The 13896-nt window shown below is 44.6% G+C and overlaps 1 protein-coding gene across 1 annotated transcript; it reads right to left on the bottom strand.

Annotated features, from left to right (window-relative positions):
- Positions 1-2885: 2885 nt before the first annotated feature.
- LOC143284305 (uncharacterized) lies at positions 2886-12883 on the bottom strand. The gene is made up of 5 exons (XM_076591007.1): positions 12811-12883; positions 11456-11690; positions 6260-6421; positions 4264-4360; positions 2886-3911 (listed from the first exon to the last, which is right to left on the bottom strand). Exons 3-5 carry the CDS (start codon positions 6396-6398, stop codon positions 3671-3673), a joined length of 477 nt encoding a protein of 158 aa, XP_076447122.1. The 5' UTR covers positions 6399-6421; positions 11456-11690; positions 12811-12883; the 3' UTR covers positions 2886-3670.
- Positions 12884-13896: the final 1013 nt, after the last annotated feature.

Raw genomic sequence — 13896 nt, 5'->3', positions numbered from 1 at the left:
AAAAGAACTTCATCCTCGTGTCGTCAGTAGGCTGCACCCAGTTTGTCTGCTCCTGTTTTTTCCCCAGTGTTAAGTGCTTCAAGCAGCATGGTGAGTTTCTCTACAGCCTTCTTGAGGAACAAGGTCAATTTGGACCTTGACGGGCGCCTCCACAGCATAGATTTGTGGCTCTTCCCTTGGCCTAGGTTTCCTGGTGTGGATGGTGAGGGAGATGTGCTGGAATTGTTGAGGACAGAGTGAGGTGAGGAGATGGTGAGGGCGATGGGACAAGAATGACAGCAGGGTTGTACGAATGATGGGTTGGAAGGCTGGTGGCTTGGAATAATTTTTTTCTTTCTATATTTTTTTTCTCTCCACGTCTCATTTTATTCCTAGATTTGCTTACTTATTTTTTCTTGTTTTATTCTTATATTCATTACATGTTTACTCTAATTTACTTATTCTTTTTTTTATCCTCAAGGCCTAAGTTCGTTGAGTTACGCTGCTGGTAAGACATCTGCTTAGCAGATGTGGTGTAGCAGATATTGAGTTGTCCGAATGCTGTGACGCCTCCTTGAGTAACTGAACTGAGCTGAACTGAACTCTGTGTGTGTATGTGTTGTGTATGTGTGTGTGTGTGTGTGTGTGTGTGTGTGTGTGTGTGTGTGTGTGGCGTGGATCGACGCAGCTGTCACTCACTTGTCAGTGGAAGGTGGCAGAGTGGTTAAGCCGCTTATCTGCCATTATAGTGTCTGTAAAGTTCTGGGCTCAAATCCCAGTCTGGCCCCTTTCTTCTAGGTTTGACTGGAAATCATACTGAGCGTCTTGTCATTCCAATCAGACGATAAACCGAGGTTCCGTGTGCAGCACGCACTTGGGTGCACGGGAAAAAGAACCCATGCCAACATAAGTGTTGTTCTGGAAAATTATGTCTTGAAAAGATCTACTCTGCTCGGTACACACACACACACACACACACACACACACACACACAAATGATTTGTCCAATCACGGAAAACGTCTCCTGAGAAACTCAAACTCAAACTGCAAGCCCAAACCCGTTACAAGCTTAGCCTGCTTAATCAATGTGATATCCATAAGCTGTTGACTATGTAGTGTTCCACAACAAGAGAACAGAACAATTGTCTGTTTACCTCCTTTACCCTCTTCTGCTGGCCTGTAGCACATGGGCGGCCAGCAGATATGTGTACTGCTGCCTGTCCTGTGCTGTCTTGGCTGGTATAGCTTATGGTGGCTTTCTGAGGACCTGTCCTGTTGTGACTCCGCCCACGTGTAGCACACACACGGGAAACGAATCAGAATAATTTTCAAAGACGCGCTTCTGCCTTTGCGTCTGATCAGTGACGGAACTTAGTTGTGACGCAATCGTTTGATGCCAGTTCGAAAGCTTAACTTTCGCGTCTTTACATGAACTTCATTTTTTGTTCCACTGCTCAGCATGTAGTGTTTTAGAATCAGCTGATCAAATTCCTAACCGAACATGTGCAGTAAATATTCCATCTTGTAGTAATGAAAACGTTGTGCTAGATCTGGTAAAATACATTGCCCAAGCTTTGCAAATTAGAAAAAAAAAGAGAAACTGGATTTAGTGACAAATGATTCAATGTAGATGACTGAAACAAGGTGGGACAGGCGCAATAGCCCAGTGGTTAAAGAGTTGGACTTTCAATCTGAGGGTCCCGGGTTCGAATCTCTGTAACGACACCAAGTGGGTAAAGGGTGCATATTTTTTTACCATCTCCCAGGTCAACATATATGCAGACCTGCTTGTGCCTGAACCCCCTTCGTATGTATATGCAAGCAGAAGATCAAGTACGCACGCTACAGATCCTGTAATCCATATCAGCGTTCAATGGATTATGGAAACAAGAACATACCCAGCATGCACACCCTGGAAACGCAGTATGGTTGTCTACATGGCAGTGTAAAAACGGCTCACTCGTATACATACAGTTGTGTGGTTTGATTGCTTTTGATGTTCATCATTCTCAGTTTGTTTTGCAATGGTTTGATTGCTTTATGTTGATCATTCTCAGTTTGTTTTGCTACTTCCTACGTGTAAAAATACATTGTACTTACACTGTTAAAAACCATGAATACGATGCCAAGGCATAATGAATGACGAACAACAGTGTGGACCCTGCACCGTGGCAGAGTTGGGTCAGGCGTTGGACTTGTATGACCCAGTGTTCACCCGTGGTCAGAGTTCGAGGCCCGACTCAGCATGGTGTTGTGTCCTTTGGAGAGGAACGTTTCTCCGATTTCCCTCCATGCTCCAACGTGTGAACGGGAACCCGACTCGGCTGGTTAAAGCGGCGGAAGGGTAGGAGGATTGGGTCCTGCCTTCCTATGCCCACCTCTAGACACCAGTGGGTGTGAATTCACTGCCTCAGTGACTGTTGGCTCTGGGACGTGTGCCTTTTTTGTGTATGTACATGTGCGCGCGTGTGAGAGAGTGAGTGAGAGAGCGAGCGGGAGAGAGAGCGAGAGCGAGCCAGCCACCAGCCAGACAGAGAGACAGATAAGCAGAAGGACACATTCGCCGTCCGACAGAATATTTTTCTCTCCCTCATTTTCCAAGCGTTGAGTAATAAGGACAGGCAGATTGTGTCTGTAAGTAATCGATAACACCGTTCGCTTTTGAAAAAAAAGAAATCAAATACACAGTTTCCATTCTTCAGAAGAATTATGTTTTTATTACCATATTCAGAATTTAGAATACACTAACAAAGAAGCAAGCACATAATAATAATAATAATAATAATAATAATAATAATAATAATAATATTTATATAGCTCTGAAACAAAAAACGTTCTTCAGATGGATCGAACTTATGGAGGAGAACAGTCGAAGGCGAGAAGTGTAAATCCATTGTAAGGTTGTAATTTGGTACATGGAGTATATCTTTCCTGGACGTTCCACTTCTTTTCGACCTAAAGACATATAAACCTGATGCAAAGGACAGGCACATGCTCTTTTTTTCTTCTTTGTTTCAAAAACTAACATTACGTGATGTAGCGTATGGTTCAATCCGTACGCTTCGACACTCTTTGAAACTGAAACCGAAACTGGAACATAAGCCTCTGTGTTGTTTTCTTGTAGTTGAAGTTTGGTGATGGGTTGGGTGAGGGGGAGGAAACTAGACGTTATGCAAGTAGTATAACAACCCACAGAGAGTGCGTCAACGCTTCACACGACGGCAGAGGCACTGAACGGAGAAAGAAAATTGTGCATGCCTTTGGTTTTTCTGGAAAAAAAGAAGGATCAGAGTTGGTGTTAGTGAGGGTATTTATGATTCTAAATCACTCCCGGAAATGGTCATGGCGAGGCGGGGTAAAAACCCGGTTGTACATTACACCTGAATGTGGGGGTTAAAGCAAACATACCACAAAATAAGAAGAAGACGAAGAAGAAATTATTCTACAGCCACGTGAATGTGGGAGTTTTTAATTAAGCACACAGAACACAAAAGAAGAAGAAGAAGAAGAAGAAGAAGAGAAGAAGAAGACCAAGAAGAAGATATCATTCTAAAAGCCAGTCGTAAGACAAAAAGAGTTCAAAGCGGTCGGTTCTTGAGGAGGAAGCAGCTGTCAACAACACCATGTCCTTCCGGACCAGTGTGACACCAGAAGGAGAACGAGCCTTTCAGCCCGTGGAGCTGTGACTGCTTCAGTTCAGATTCTGTTCATCCAGGCAACACCACCCAGGGGAATTGGCGCCGGAGTAGTGCTTGCTTCTGCCCATGGGGTTCTCGGGCACTTCATCAGGGAAGGGGATGACCTTGGGCGTCTCAGCGTCCAGCACCTCCCGCAGCTTCTTCAGGTAGCACCTGAGATTTATGTCGTCCTCGGCCAGGTCTATCAGGTTCTTGGTCTCCCCAGGGTCCTCGCGCACGTTGAAGAGCGCTTCGCTGGAAGAATGGAAGCGGTTGAACCCAGTGGGTGTTTCGTGCTGCCGTTCGTGATCATGATGGTCATGGTGATGATGATGATGATGATGGTAATGATTTTTATACCAATACTGATAATGATGTTGCTGCTGCTTCTACTACTACTACTCATATGATATGATATGATATGATACAATATAATAGATTGTGTTTATGAGCGTGTGTGTCTGTGTTTATGTTGTGTGTGTGTGTGTGTGTGTGTGTGTGTGTGTGTGTGTGTTCAGTTTTCCCTTCCTTTTGTTTTTCCCACCTCTGTCTGTCTGTCTGTCTCTCCCTCCTTCTCTCTCCCCCCTCACTCTACCTGAGCACTTACTCAGGTTCAAATCCGTCCACCGATGTAGCGGTTCCATTCAGCAGCATGTCTGGGGGCGCTGGTGTGGCGGACTTCGCCTTGCTGTGCCCTGGGTGACCTGCCCCAGTAATCAGCAATCAGTGCTACATGATGAGTGATGATGATGATGAATGAGGTAGTTACTGATGGGCGCAGTAGCCGAGGGGTTTTAAAGTGTTGGACTTTCAATCTGAGGGTCTCGGATTCGAATCTCGGTAACGGCACCTGGTAGGTAAAGGGTGGATATTTTTTCCGATGTCCCAGGTCAATATAATTATGTGTAGACCTGGTTGTGCCTGACCCCCATTCGTGTGTATGCGCAAGCAGGAGATCAAATACGCACGTTAAAGATCCTGTAATCCATGTCAGCGTTCGGTGGGTTATGGAAACAAGAACATACCCAATATGCACACCCCCGAAAACGGAGTATGGTTGCCTATATGGCGGGGTAAAAACGGTTATACACGTAAAAGCCCACTCGTGTACATATGGGTGAACGTGGGTGTTGCAGCTCAAGAACGAAGAAGATGTGGTTACTTTTACAGCGCCTATCCTCAGTGTGAGACCAAGCCCCATGTGCTTTACAAACACAGAGTCGTTTGAATCACAGGCTGCCTTCCTGGGTACAAGCGACTGACGGCTGCCATTGGGCACTCATCATTCGTTTCCTGTGTCATAAAGTCAGATTTCAGGCAGGCACGCACACATACACATTCATACAGACATGTAGCATTGTACGGGCATGACTTTTTTGTGTTTGTTTATTTACCCAATGTAGTCGCGCCATGCTCCGTTTTCGGGGATGTGCATGCTGAGTATGTTCTTTTTTCCATAACACATCAAACGCTTTACAGTATCTTTAACGTGCGTTTTTGATCTTCTGCGTGCGTATACACACGAAGGGGGTTCAGGCACAAGCAGGTCTGCACATATGTTGACTTGTGAGATCGGAAAAAATCTCCACCTTTACCCACCAGGCGCCGTTACCGAGATTCGAACCCGGGACCTTTAGATTGAAAGTCCCACGCTTTAACCACTCGGCTACTGCGCCCGTTGACATGATCTGCACCAGCAATCAACAACCATCAATCAATGCTACATGACCTGCACCAGCAATCAGCAACCATCAATCAATGCTTCATGACCTGCACCAGCAATCAGCAACCATCAATCAATGCTACATGACCTGCACCAGCAATCAGCAACCATCAATCAATGCTCCATGACCTGCACCAGCAATCAACCATCAATCAAGGCCTAAATGACCTACACCAGTAATCAACAACCATCAATCAAGGCCTAAGTGACCTACACCAGTAATCAACAACCATCAATCAAGGCCTAAATGACCCACACCAGCAATCAACAATCATCGATCAAGGCCTAAATGACCTACACCAGTAATCAACAACCATCAATCAAGGCCTAAATGACCTACACCAGCAATCAATCATCGATCAAGGCCTAAATGGCCTACACCAGTAATCAACAACCATCAATCAAGGCCTAAATGACCTACACCAGTAATCAACAACCATCAATCAATGCTACATGAACTGCACCAGCAATCAACAATCATCAATCAGTGCTAAATGACCTGCACCAGCAATCAGCATTCAACAATCATCAATCAAGCACTAGGTGACCTGCACCAACAATGAACAATCGTCAATCAAGGGCTACACGAACTGTACCAGCAATCAACACATAAGAATCAGTGATAAAATACTTTTCATATGACTCCTCGTTGACAGCTACGGGTGTGGGCAGAGGCTGAGAGAGAGAGAGAGAGAGAGAGAGAGAGAGAGAGAGAGAGAGAGAAATCTTGGGTTTGGGGAGGCAGAGAGGGACAGGGGGTGTTAAATGTAAAGAGGAGAGAGAGAGAGAGCAGGGATGGGGTGTGGAGGAGAGGAAGGCATACAGATAGGCATGGAGGTTGTTTTAGTGGAAGAAGCACAGGGTGAAACAAGTCACCCACCTCTTGTATACTTGTAATCGTTGATGCGAACAGCAGAGCGGTTGTTCTTGGGTCGGGTGTCAATGTTGTAGACCATTACCTCCCGTGCAGACGGCGTTATTCCATTGGTCAGTTTAGAGTACTGATCGATTGAGTCCATCTCGTGAAGGAGGGAAAAGTTACCTGTGGTATACGAAGAGACACGCACTCAGATAATACTTTTGTGTCAAAAAAGACGGTCTATAGCCCCACTGGAATGGGGAATACACATGGAGAAATGAACGTCGAATGGAGTGAGTAAATCACATTGATTGGTCATGTCGTTACTAAGTCATGTCATACGCACAGACAGAGAAAAAGGGAAGGAGGGGAGGCGGGGGGGGGGGGGGGGGGGGGGGGGGGATCATCATCATTACCATTTTCATCGCCAATGCCGTCACTGTCAGCTTCAGCGTCATCAAGTCACCATCACTACAGTATAACGTCATAGCGAATGCCTTGTTGCAGTTATTGTCATCGCGGCTGTCATCCTCGTCCTCACTAGAAATGATACCAAGGACGAGAGGACAACGATAACAATAACAACAGCAGTGACGCTATCAGCATCACCATCATCATCATCGTCGTCAATAACCACAACGACGAGAACAATACCGAAATCCATAAGGAAAACGAAAGACAACATCAAGATTGTAAACAAGTGGAGTGATGGCCTAGGAAGCGAGAGAGAATCTGAGCGCGCTGGTTCGAATCACGGCTCAGCCGCCGATATTTTCTCCCCCTCCACTAGACCTTGAGTGGTGGTCTGGACGCTAGTCATTCGGATGAGACGATAAACCGAGGTCCCGTGTGCAGCATGCACTTAGCGCACGTAAAAGAACCCACGGCAACAAAAGGGTTGTTCCTGGCAAAATTCTGTAGAAAAATCCACTTCGATAGGAAAAACAAATAAAACTGCACGCAGGAAAAAATACAAAAAAAATGGGTGGCGCTGTAGTGTAGCGACGCGCTCTCCCTGGGGAGAGCAGCCCGAATTTCACACAGAGAAATCTGTTGTGATAAAAAGAAATACAAATACAACGTTGTCATACGTGACAAAGACTGTCACCATTAATGTGAAAGAGTGAGTTACGAATGCCTGTGGCCAGAGGAAGAACGAGAAATATTATTTGTACATTTAAAATACTGGTATGAATGCATGAGTAGTGTGAAAGGACAGCAAATATAAGAAAATAACATAAGGGGACAGTTAAATGAAAGGGGGAACATTAAAGAGGATTAGCTGGATGCTTCGTTCAGTGTGTCGGAAGGAGAATTTAAGGATGTGCCAAGAGCTAAAACATGGAAAAAGTGTTGTCAGGGCTCCATGTTGACCGGCCACGGAGTGGGGGACCCCTTGTGGAACTGATGTTCAACGGAGGAGGTGGTGCCCGAGTGTCCCACGAGTTGAGTGGGGTGGACATTGACACATGTTTACTGTGAGTAGACATAACTGGCCGGCCTAGGACTGAGTTTGATCCTGGATTGGATCAAGCAAGTGTGCACAGCGAGAATTATGACTTGTGACAGTCAAGACATTTTGTTCGTGGGTTAGAAAAAAAACATAATTAAAATAACTTGTTTCCAGGTGACAGTGTGCTTGAGTGGATGAAAGAAAACATTTTTCATTTTGTTTTAATAATCATAACTGGCTCAGGGGAAAATTTCTTGAGTCTGTTTTTCTGTTCATTAAGAGTGAGAGACTGAAGACTGAAACAAACTAGCTATATATTTCTTTCATTATCCTGTCTGTCTCCTCACCCCACTTAGTAACAATTACCGACACCACCTCGAGGAAGGTGGCAGAATGGTTAAGACGCTCAGCTGCCATTACAGAGTCCGTGAGGGTGTGGGTTCGAATCCCGCTCTCACCCTTTCTCCCAAGTTTGGCTGTAAAATCAAACTGAGCGTGGAGTGATGGCCTAGAGGTAACGCGTCCGCCTAAGAAGCGAGAGAATCTGAGCGCGCTGGTTCGAATCACGGCTCAGCCGCCGATATTTTCTTCCCCTCCACTAGACCTTGAATGGTGGTCTGGACGCTAGTCATTCGGATGAGACGATAAACCGAGGTCCCGTGTGCAGCATGCACTTAGCGAACGTAAAAGAACCCACGGCAACAAAAGGGTTGTTCCAGGCAAAATTCTGTAGAAAAATCCACTTCGATAGGAAAAACAAATAAAACTGCACGCAGGAAAAAATACAAAAAAAATGGGTGGCGCTGTAGTGTAGCGACGCGCTCTCCCTGGGGAGAGCAGCCCGAATTTCACACAGAGAAATCTGTTGTGATAAAATGAAATAGAAATACAAAATAGTCTTTCGGATGAGACGATAAACCGAGGTCCTGTGTGCAGCACGCACTTGGCGCACTGAAACAGAACCTATGGCAAAAAGAGTGTTGTCATCTGGCAAAATTATATAAATAGAAATCCACACTGATTGGTACACAAATTCATAAGTATGCACTCAAGGCCTGACATGTGCGTTGGGTTATGCTGCTGCAAGGCATCTGCCTAGCAGATGTGGTGTAGCGTATATGGATTTGTCCGAACGCAGTGATACCTCCTTGAGAAACTGAAACTGACAACACCACCACGACGATGGTGGAAGACGGCAGCTGTCAGTCAGCTCTACTCAGGTCCACAGCCTGTTGTGCACGTGACTCTGTGTTTGTTGAGCGCCAAGAGTTTGATCTCTGACCGAGGAGGATCGGCTGTGCACGAGGGACGCTCGAAACATGCCGCCATTCGGGCATACTGGTATAAAATGAGATTCCAGCTGATGCATCCTTTCTCAGCTTTCACACGTTTTCTCGATCTTTCAATCCACGTGTCCATGACATCCGATCGCGCTGACCGGAGAGGTCCTCAAACAAACAAACAATTGCAATGTAGCGAATATGTGAAATGCTTTTATTTGAGAACATATGTTTATTACTCTTGTTTAATCAAGTAATCCGCGTGTGTGGGGTGGGTGGGGGGTGGGGTGGGTGCGGGTGTGTGCTGATTATCTGGTTGCGGTTTTCCGCAATTTATCTTTATTCTTATCTTATCTGTCTATTATAATCAATGTGCAGTATAGTAGGCTATGTTTATAATTATATTCAAATAATGTTTCTTAATTCTTTCTGTTTTTACATTAAGAATACTAGTTATTACCTGCAGTGTGTGGATGTATGTATGAAACGGTGTATGTGATATTTTTTACATTTGTATCTTCGTAATATTCGTAAAAGCTGTTGTTGACTTTTACAGTTATGGTCCCCATGTTGTTTACTTGTCTATGTTGTGATAATGCACCTGACCAAATTTCTCCAGTTGGAGATAATAAAGTTATTCTTATCTTATCTTATCTTAAAACAAAAAACTCGAGGATCTTCGACACTCTCGAACTGCCTACCCCTCGCTTGTTGTCGCTTGACCAAATGGACCAAGAACCAAACGCAAGAGGACAGGTTGGGGGAATGTGGGGTGGAGTGTGGGGGAGTGGGGTGTATGTGACAGCTGTGCACTGTTTTCCGCCAGGAAGTCAAGAGTTGCTGCTGCAGTGTGTGCACACTGGTATCATCGTGATACATCAGGAGACCCTGGGTGGCAGTGCGTGGGCACTGTCTGCACCACTGCTCAAAATTAATGCTTTTAGATGGGCAGTGGTTGACAAGTCAATCTGAGGCAGGCCAGAAAGTCACGGCAAACAAGCTCCCTGACAATGATATGCCTGTCTTTGTCTGCCCCAACTGTCAGCGAACATTTCGTGCGCAGATTGGACTATTCAGCCATCTGCGCAATCACAGATAGATTCATGAGCATCCCCCCCCCCCCACCACCACACCCTCCCCCGATCCCCCAGCTGGATGACAACGATGGTCATCATCGATCTCGATGGACACACACCATGGTTGACAAATCAATCTGAGGTCAGCGTCTGAAGTCCTGCACTTTTTTTGTCTGATAAATTTTACAATCGGGTTCTCACCTGAGGAAGACCCAGACTGCTGACTGTTGCTTTATTTGGGACCCACGTGTCGTCACAAGTTACGGTGTCCCAAAACGTGACTGGGTCTTCCCTCTTAAAATGTGTGCTGCAATAAACCTGTACCTTCTTTTGTTCATCATTCCAGTTATGAGGGACCGCAAAGACACAACGGTTACCAACGCAAAGATGATCATGGAAAATAACATTGATACTTCCCGAACAAACAACCAAACACACACACACACACACACACACACACACACACACACACACACACACACACAAACCAAAAAACAAAACAAACAAAAAACCTACATTCAGTGTATTCCCTGTTTCATCACAGGTAATTCTTTGATTCTCTCCAATCTTTCACCTTTCCCGGGACACCCTCTCTGGAGTAAGGACGGTCAGTGGACGACCACATCAGCTATCATCTTCAAACGTAATTCACCGAACCAGTTTAACTCTCTCCATACGAACGTCGAAAGAGACGACGTTAACAGCGTTTCACCCCAATTACCACCATCAAAATATTGCAAGCGGAAGGCTCTTATACTGAAGAGGTGAATGTTGACAAAGAATACCACAATTCTGACGACGGAAGCTAAAGGTTGGGTCATTCAGACACCCACTGGACATCCAGGGGTCTGTGTAGAGGAGAAGAGAGGACTGGCCGTACTGAGTGAGTTAAACTGCTGTTCTTCTATGGAGAGGGCTGACAAAGTAATGTGACGAACGTTGAACGATTTTCCCTGGCCAAAGTCACAACAGATCGTGTCACGAAAAGCTCGTTGTGGATGCGCCGAGTTTCCAGCAACAGAGCCACGACCGCTGCACCACATTTGGCACTTCCTGATCTGAACAGGTTTTGCAGGAATGGAATGATTGTTTGACATGGTAGCTTTGATGAATAAAGTATGAATCTTATTTTCTTTTCCTGTAGTCTTTTCTGTTCAGCTTCATGAGCCCCCTCGTATTATTCATACTACTACTACTACTACTACTACTGATAATAATAATGGGAAAAAGAAGATGGGAGGAGGAAGGTGATGGTGATGATGATGAAGATGGTGAGGACGATGATGATGGTGATGATATTGAGATGATGGTGATGATGATAATGATGATGATGAAGATGAACAAAAAGAGCACACTCACAAAAAACAAGAACCAGAAGACGATAAATATAAACTTCCCATTCACGTACCCTGGCCCGCACTGTAGAGAGTCTTGTACCAGTCGGTGACGTGGATGAGGCCATCGTATTCCGTGCCCACCAGGTCAGGCTTCAGGCCGTTGGGGTAGACAAAGATGGTGCGTTGTCGGGTGCCCCCCTCCCAGAAGCTGCTCTTGCCGCCCCTCAGGGGCCAGTTGTAGCTTCCGTAGCCCAGTGGTCCTCCGTTGTCCGAGAGATAGAGTATCAGGGTGTCGTTTTCAATTCCCTGTAGGTTGGTTCACAGACACATGGTGCTCATTGCGTAGTTGACTGTGTGTGTGTGTGTGTGTGTTTGTGTGTGTGTGTGTGTGTGTGTGTGTGTGTGTGTGTGTGTGTGTGTGCGAGTTGTATTGTGAGAAGGAAGAGGAAGGGAGTTTATTGGTTTGCCTCGTACTTGTCAATGAAATTATAATTGCATTGATATCTTTAACTTGTCCGCATAAGTCTTGTTCTTGGCTGTTTCCTATTGGGTGGGGCTTAGATAAGCCATACTTCATGCCCTTCCCATGCTGTCACAAGAGTAACTGGATATATTTGCCTTGTGCGTGCTGTGTGTGATGTTTCTGTTAGGTGTGGCGTTTGTGATGCACGTGAAGTTGGTGATTGTGAGTTTTAGGGAGGTGAGAATGTGCATGTATGAACGCTTTACTGTTGTGCGGGCAACAGGATGTTTTCGAAGTGAGTTCCTGCCTTTTCCTCACTTTTCTATCTTTCTAACATTTCGTTTTCTCTTCTTTCGTTTATATTTTCTCTGGGTTAGGTTATTGTCTCGTGTTGTTCACTTTATTGTTAAATAAAGCTTCATTTCTTTTGTTATTTACGCCTCCAAGTGTTTATTTTGTGTCAATCCTATGGTAGTGCTTGGCCATCGCTCCTCTTACCCTTATAGGGTTGTGACTCATGCTTTTTGTGTTTATGCTATGGTGCTTCTTTGAAATGAAACTGCTTCTTTGAATAAAATGGTTTAAGGAAGAGGAAGGGAGTGAAACCGCATAAGAATGTCAAAATATGTAGAAACCCTACACAGTTTTCTGTTACGTAGCTTCAGTTAGTTTTGTCTTATTTGATCACCCACATATAGTTGTTTGCATTTTTTTTTCTGAGGGGGGTGGTGCTCAGTGTAGCGATGCGCTCTCCCTGGGGAGAGCAGCCCAATTTCATACAGAGAAATCTGTTTGACTAAAAGTGATACAATACAGTACAATATGTAATTCTGAATATCAGGACAGGACATTGGAGAAGATTGTCCTTGCATCCATGACTGTTATTATACTGAACGACGTGTTTCAAGTACAAGTATTGTTTAATGAAATCAAAAACAAAAGAAAAAAACAAAACAAAGTAACCTTCTCTTTCAAAGTGGCTGTGATGTTGCCAATCCTTCATCCATGGCGGCCACCATAGCGCAGTGGGTTCTTCGTAAATCCGATTGCACATGGCGCAGTGGTTGTCTTCGTACACAATATATGCATGCATCTTTTTTTCTTTTCTTTTCGCCTTCCTTGCAAGCCCGTCAACACTATTACATTTTCATGTTGTATACCTACTTTCCTCTAGATATTTTATCATGTGTTTTGCCTTTATTGTATGATGCTGTGTAGTGTAGATCTCAAAGAATTCTTTTTTCTCTCTTCTCTCTTCAATCGAAAAAGATCATATACTAAGTTCGAGTTGGTTTTGTTTCCATTTCATCTGATGAAGGCAGTTTTGGCGAAAATTTTGCACTTGTATTTCTTTTGTAAATTAAACCTGGCCTCTAAAACGATCCTTTATCGTCTAACCCGTAACCCCTTTGAGGTCTGTGAAGGGCACCCACCTCACTGACCACACACACACACACACACACACACACACACACACACACACACACACACACAAACATAATGCATACACACATCTAAACATATATTTAAACTTACATACGTACATAGTAGCCCCCTCCGCACATATGTATACACTTGCACATTGGTAGTAGTAGTAGTATACTAGTAGCAGCAGCGAAAGTAGTAGTACTAGTAGTGGTAGTATGAGTTGAAAACAAGCATGCATGCACACACACCACAGACACAAACACACACACACATACAATGCATACACACATCTAAACATATATTCAAACTTAAATACGTTCACAGTAGCCCCCTCCGCACATATGCATACACATACACATTGGTATAGTAGTACTAGTAGTAGCAGCAGTGTAAGTAGTAGTAGTATGAGTTAAAAACACGCACACACACACACACACACACACACAACACACACACACACACACACAGAGAGAGTTCACAGTGCTTTATATGATACGTTTTTGACACACAGTGAACACTTCAGAGTAGACGCAAAATAACTCCCAATAATTGTAACTAGCTTCAACTGGATTTGTTTGCCTGCATAATGCCATTTTTCACATTTTTTTCAAGAAACCACAT

The sequence above is a fragment of the Babylonia areolata genome, chromosome 7 (genome assembly GCF_041734735.1).
Source record: "Babylonia areolata isolate BAREFJ2019XMU chromosome 7, ASM4173473v1, whole genome shotgun sequence".
NCBI lineage: Eukaryota > Metazoa > Mollusca > Gastropoda > Neogastropoda > Buccinidae > Babylonia > Babylonia areolata.
This window is presented reverse-complemented; position numbering and strand designations above follow the sequence as displayed.

Excerpts from the sequence above, each read along its gene's own strand:
- LOC143284305 (XM_076591007.1), bottom strand. The coding sequence starts at position 6,398 with ATGGACTCAATCGATCAGTACTCTAAACTGACCAATGGAATAACGCCG. Across the intron at positions 4,361-6,259 it reads CGATTACAAGTATACAAGAG|GTCACCCAGGGCACAGCAAG; the intron begins GTGGGTGACTTG and ends TTACTGGGGCAG. Across the intron at positions 3,912-4,263 it reads GTGGACGGATTTGAACCTGA|CGAAGCGCTCTTCAACGTGC; the intron begins GTAAGTGCTCAG and ends CCATTCTTCCAG.